The 6,567-nt window shown below is 41.2% G+C and overlaps 1 protein-coding gene across 1 annotated transcript; it reads right to left on the bottom strand.

Annotated features, from left to right (window-relative positions):
* Positions 1 to 4,200: 4,200 nt before the first annotated feature.
* Positions 4,201 to 6,330, bottom strand: LOC148639363 (uncharacterized). The gene is made up of 2 exons (XM_088620777.1): positions 5,006 to 6,330; positions 4,201 to 4,601 (listed from the first exon to the last, which is right to left on the bottom strand). The coding sequence occupies exon 1, from the start codon at positions 6,270 to 6,272 to the stop codon at positions 5,355 to 5,357; it is 918 nt and encodes a 305-aa protein (XP_088476903.1). The 5' UTR covers positions 6,273 to 6,330; the 3' UTR covers positions 4,201 to 4,601; positions 5,006 to 5,354.
* Between the last annotated feature and the right edge of the window lie 237 nt (positions 6,331 to 6,567).

Genomic DNA, 6,567 nt, shown 5'->3' with positions numbered 1-6,567 from the left:
CATAGGAATCAGTGCCTTTATATAGCGCCTTTAAAGGTGGCTTCTCAAAGTGCCTTACGGGATAAAAACAACAAAAACAAAAACAATATTGTTTTCCATTGAACTTTGACAGATCATCTTTAAATCAATTGTTGATTTAAAGTTTGACAGTAAATGTTTATATTGTAAAGCATACAGCCGCCATTTCTTTCTAAAAATTAAAAAAATTGTTTGCGCAGTCTAAGAGGGGGGGGGGGTCTGCTGACAATCCCCCATACACTCAAGTGAAATATTAATAACCCCAATGTAAACAGCATATTTACAATTTGTTGATAATAAAAATGTTAAGTTCTCTAAGACTTTGTGATACTTTACCCAGGGAGCTGTGTAAGCATGCGTGGTGACTATTCATTGTTATTAAAAAATGACTTAGATTCGAACATGTTGTGATATTTAGAAATATAAAAAGTCAATTAATTGTCCATAATATTGCTATTTTATTTCTTCAAAGAAATGCTTGTTAAAAGAAAAGTCATGGCACAGGCTGGATTTGAACAGTCAACCTCTCGCTTACAAGTTCAGCACATGAATAGAATTATATCATTATTAATTTCTTTAGATATGCGATTCCATATTATATTCCCTATTAATCAAATTCTAAAAGTATGCTTGTTTGCTCCTGTATTGAGCGTATTTGCAGAAAAGCTTAAAACTACCACTTTTTATACACACGTTATTTCACATGTTAGTTAAAGACTTCGATGCTTAATATTGTTTAGGGAGAAATGGAATACTGGTGTGTATTTTTGTACCGAGACCAGCCATATACAGTTTACATACTGTAATACTGTATGTTTATGTTCCAAAATGGCCTTCACACGCGTTATGCTCCTATTCTTTTTATGCTCAGCTACTAAGATTTCCCTTCAGTGGTAAAATTCCATATAAATATTTAATACTTAAACGGGCACAGTAAAGACATTAAATATACATATACATACTGTATACAGTACAGTTTGCATACAGTAATATGTTTATGTTCCTAAATCAATATCTCTTATGAGCATGCAAAAGGCATGGTGAATTGGAGATTCTCAAAAATGACTGTACTTTGCATGATTGGAAACAAATGCGTGATTGGATCAACGAAATGCTGTGGTGTTACTTTTACAAAGACGGTCAATGAAAAAAAGAATGTGGACCAGGGCAATACTTTGAGTTTACAGCTTGTCCAAGGTCATTCATTAGAACATGTGGTATTATGCGGTACTATGCGAGAATACACGGTATTAATATGGTAACTTGTGTTACACCGCGATAAGCACACCGCAAAATAATGCGGTATCGCCCGCTTGTTTTGAATGGCTGCATCTGTATATCCCTGCTAGTGATGATGACCATGGTCACCTCACCCTCGCAATACACCGGCTGAAAGAACTTAAGAACAGGGTAAATCAAGAACAGGGCATTGGCAATGAGTTCCCCTTCTTTTCATGGTTAAAATCATTTTTTGGGTCTTGGGGACTGTTTTTCTTAAAGCTATTCATGCCTGTTGTAGTGTTTTTGCTGTTGTGCTGTTGTCTGACTAGGGTGACCCCTATGAGGACTCTGTGGTTTGAACACATTTAAGGATAAAAAGGAGGGAATGTAATGAAAAGTTACTGAGAAAAAGTGTTTTATTCTATGTTGTTTACGGACAGAGCTGTGCTGCAGAAGCAGCTGGATACTTAGAACAAAGTGTGATAGCACCCAACTTGTCAAGGGCACAGGATGTTTTAATACTGTTTATCTCGGCTGCTTGAAGAAGGGAGTGTGAGAAACCATTTGAATAACTGCTCTTCTTTGCTTAAAACAAAAAACTATAAGGAATGGAAAATGACTGCTTTGCCTGTCCTTGAAGTGTTGCATCAGCTTAAAAAAGATATAAAACAAGGGGTCTCCCTGCTTGCTTTTGAATCAGCTTTCACTTCTCTGCGCAGACAGGTGATGGCTTTTTCCCATATTGCAAAATGAATAAAGACCTTACTGAGTGAATGAGAATACCTCTCCTGGCTAAATCCCTTACAACTTGTTCGAAATGCAGTACGGCCAAATTTCATATCAACCCACAGATGCATTGCATAAACACTAGAATTCTGGTTGTACTTAAATTGACCTTATACGTTTTGGATTATGTTTAACCTTCTTCAATTTCTTCAGCCATATTTTGAGATGATTACGTTTACAGAAGCAAATATTATTCAGTGCTTTTTCTTCACTCCTTTAATCAAACCCACATTTCTTTAAGGAGGGCCATTGTGAAACTCCCCAAAGTGAGCTGAATTAATCTTTTATTCTTCACACCTGCGAAGTCATTCCTTCATTGTGTAATATAAAGGCCATTCATTATTCACGTATACTACAACATCTGAAAATAATGGGTCTTGAAATAGTTGAATGAAAGAAAATCCTGAATAACTCCTCCAAATGCGTGTTACACTCTCATCAGGTACACACACTTTGAATGTGATGAACTATAAAAAGTTATTTTAACCATACCCAATGGAGCTCGGGAGTGCGATTGCATACACAAGCTCATGAGCTCATGTAGGCTGTGTTTGGACATCAGCCGTACATCAGAACAATCATTTCACTAACACAGCTCCATGTTGAGTGACTTCCCTCCAAAAACACAAAGTCACTTTCCCTAAGCAATTATTGCATGGACTTAGATTATCTGCCTTCTGCATCAAGCCCTGTATGATATACTGTACAAAGCCAAGCTTTGGGATAGTGCTTTGTTTGGATCCTTGTCTTGATCCTTTTGGATCCCAGGCTGCTCATTTGCAAATGAGTTTTGACATTAATTATAGTGACTATAGCAATGAGGTGGCACTGTGGTTCACAGAGCTGGGGCCCTGGGTTCAATTCCTGGGGTGCAGTCTGGATGGAATTGTATGTTCTCCCTTCATTTGTGTGGATTTCTTCCAGGTGCTCCAGTTTCTTCCCACAGTCCAAAGACATACAGTACTAGTAGGTTAAGGTGGAACTACAGTCCCAATTTTGCAGACACAAAAGTATTTAATTTCAGTCACAAAATAAAATCATTGACATTATAGAAAACTTTACAAACTCAAAATTGAGCACAAAATCATGAATTTTGTGAAAGTACTGTAAGTTACGCCATGTTGTAACAAATTCGCATTCAAATTCCACACAAATTGCGATGTGATGCAGCCCTTCCTGCTCACTAATCACTGTAATGACTAATGCAATGTGATGTAGGAGAGAAAAGGTATAGGTTATGCAGCAAACATTTCACTGCAAAAAACGTTCCATTCCAAGGTTCTTTATGCAGAGTTAACAATGTAATATTATTTATTGGCAAAAACGTTAAAAAGTTGAGAGCAATATTTCCATTGGATTAAACGAGATGTATTCACAAGCCTGCTCCTTTACAATGTCACAGGGCCACATCAGATTACAGGAAGTTTTGCTGCCTCGTTCTGAATCGCAGAACATGATAATTCTTTAACCTTGAAATGTAGTCTATTTTGTGATGTAAATTGGAGGTTGTACAAGTTATTGTGTGTTCCCCTTTAGATGGCTTCTGGGAAAACTGGCCTCAACACTGTATTGGATAAGGCACTTAGAAAACAGATTCATGCGTGGACCACAGCAATGTCCCTTTACTGAGAGCCAGCAATCAATGGATGTGTCTGATCGTGAATGGTTTTCCCTGTTGTTTGTTGTATTACTCGGTGTTGCATTTTAAGCTGTGCATGAGGCAGGACCCGGAGGCTGCTGCTTCTGCTGGGATTGAGGAAGAGCTGAGCGCCATGTAAGGCAAAGACACTGCGTTCCACTTTATCAGGTGCCTGGAGTGTAAGAGCTGCAGATAATATTGAGTCACATTAATCCCAACATATTTCAAATATTATGAAAATTAAATAAATTAAATCAAATAACTTTCATTAAAAAAATCAATCACACTTTACCTTGCTTTTTCAGTTGTTTTAAAGGAAAATTGATGCAGAGAATGTGTGAATACTACTTTTTGATGGTTCCAAGGCCAATGTGACCTGTTCTATTGCCTGCTAATTGTACGTTCCAGGTTGAACAATTATTTTTAGGAGGTCAAGGTGTATGAATGATAAGAACAGCTTGAAATTTATTTTCACGGTCGACACACATTTTCGCAAGGGAAAAAAACTGAAATAACCACAGTTACGCAAACACCAGTCCACCAAAAAAAAATCATTTTATTAAAACAAGGTAACATTTTTTTTATCATCATACGGATGAACTGTGCTAAATATATTTCTAAAAAGAAAAAGCAGGACGTGAGTCGTGAGCCAAGATCATGACTCTTTTACTCTTCTTCACATCAGTTTTCATCTGCGAGGAGGAGGAGGAGGGCGGCTCCTGATGTGCTGACACTTGGGGATGTGCCTCTGTGCCGGCCTGGGGGCAAAGCGCCGGCCGCAGTGAGGGCAGGGCACGTAGTCGGGGTTTGGATTCGCGGGGGGCTGGGGCAGGTTCACAACCTTCCCTCCTTGCGTGATCACCTGCTGCACCTCCCTGGCCTATTTGATGCTCCGAATGAAATCCTCGTGCTTCTGCCTCCAGTTGTTCTTTCTCAGCTGGGAACAGGAAATGAAACCAATGAAACAGCTTCCAGAAAAAGTCCAGACTAGCACTGCGTACACAGTCTGGTCGCAAACCATTCACAAGGCAAGAAAATATCAATACAGTAATAACGTAGCTTTCTGGGCCTACCTTTCATGTCATTGGGTAGAGAGTACAATTTAGTTATGGTTTTGTTTCCCGTGAGTGCTATTTGCTTGATATCTCATGTAGATTTTTACAACAGAATTCAGAAGTCACTAAGACCCATTTATTCTGTCTGGCAAATGTGCCTTTGCGGCAGTTTTTCAGAAAAGTACTTCATAAAACACTTATTTATTGTTTACATTGATTTATAAGCTGAGTCTGACTCTAGGAGAAAACAAGGGAAGCTTGGAAAGAGTTTAAGGATAGCCCTTACCACGATTGGCGGTCTAACCTTCTTCTTATGGATGTATGTCTCCAGTTCTGTTCCCTTGGCCCTGTGCTTGAAAGAGTCAAAAACCTTCCTCTTTGAATTCTGAAGCTTCTTGCAGATCTTGCTGTGTTTCTCCAACCTCTCTACAGCAAACTTCCTGTGACACAGTTCACAGGGCACCAGCTGAGGGTTTCCACTCTGGCTATTCTCATATGGAAATTGCTCAGCGGTAGGGCACATCAGACTTGTAGGGGACAAATATCTGTTTTCCACTGACAGAGTTTGTTCATCCAGACATGCGGTGTTATTTCTGAAGTGGGCCTGCGCGGCCTGTGCCGCTGACACGTCACTTTCAGGGAGCCTTGCTTTCTTGAGGTACTTTCTCTTGAGGTCCTCTGGGGCGAAGCTCGCTCTGCCTCGCCTGGAGTGTCTTCCTTCGGGTCAGGAGTCCTCTATTTTCCCTTCCGGCCACCTCTCTGGAGTCTTCCATCTCTCTCTGAACCATCCTCAGCTCCTCCTGAGCTCTAAAGAGCTTCGCCTGCATCATGGCCTCCTTCTGGCGAATCTCGTCCTTCATCATGGCCTCCTTCCGGCGCATCACATCCTGCAGACTGGCCTCCCTCCGGCGATGCTCCTCCTTCAGCGCGGCCTCTGCCTCGGCCACTTTTCGTAGCTCCTCTTGCAACTGAAAGTGCTCCTTCCCATTGGCATGAGAAGGGCATTGCCCTGGAGGGGTCGCCACCATGGGGAGGACAGTCCTGTCCTTAGGTTTGTGTACTCTTGAGTCCCTCCTGCCCGGCCTCTCGCAGGGCCTCTCATGACCATCCTGAGGCGGGGTGGGGGCAAACAAGGAATCACTCTGTGCTTCCGGGCGGTCCACAGCCCGAGCCTCACCAGGGCCGGAGACTTTCCTGTTACCCATAGGCTTCAGGGGGTAAGACCGATCATACCCCACAATGTTCTTCTCGGGGCCCTGTTGGGTTTGGAAGCGATAGCTGTTCCCCGTCTTCTTCTCCGCAGCGTATTTGACATATTGGAAAGATTTTCTCATCTTCTGTAGAGCCGCCTCCTGCCGTCGATTGTATATGGCGATCATTTTTTTCTCCTTTTCCTGCATCAGTTTCTCTTGGAAGGTGTCCTTCAGAAGCTGTATCTTGGGAGGCGGGCAGTACGTGGAGATCAGATCCTGTCGCCTTAAGGGCGCGGGTCGATTCGAGTCTGTGTCCTTCGGGGAGGGGGACAGAGCACCAGGCTTAGGACTGGGCTCCATTGGCAAATGAGATATGAGCTTTGTTTCCCAGGTATCTGGAAAAGGCAAAAATGGCAAATAAATGATATCCTGCACAGTCTAGTATGGTCTAATAGAAAAGAATAAAAAAAACAATTCAGGAAATACACAACTTTTTAATATTAAACATAATGGTGTTGAATGCTGCATGCTGACTCAGTAGGAGACAGATCCTAAACATAAACATTATAAAAAACATTTGTTTCCCAAATAACATTCTCAATGTTCAGAATGCTTAAAGTCATGAGCTTTTTTAAAAATGTTTAACTGAAACCTG

Source organism: Lepisosteus platostomus, chromosome 26, assembly GCF_059453375.1.
Source record: "Lepisosteus platostomus isolate fLepPlt1 chromosome 26, fLepPlt1.hap1, whole genome shotgun sequence".
Lineage (NCBI taxonomy): Eukaryota > Metazoa > Chordata > Actinopteri > Semionotiformes > Lepisosteidae > Lepisosteus > Lepisosteus platostomus.
The sequence above is the reverse complement of the archived record's forward strand: the minus strand, read 5'-3'. Positions and strand labels throughout refer to the sequence as shown.

Excerpts from the sequence above, each read along its gene's own strand:
- LOC148639363 (XM_088620777.1), bottom strand. The coding sequence starts at position 6,272 with ATGGAGCCCAGTCCTAAGCCTGGTGCTCTGTCCCCCTCCCCGAAGGAC.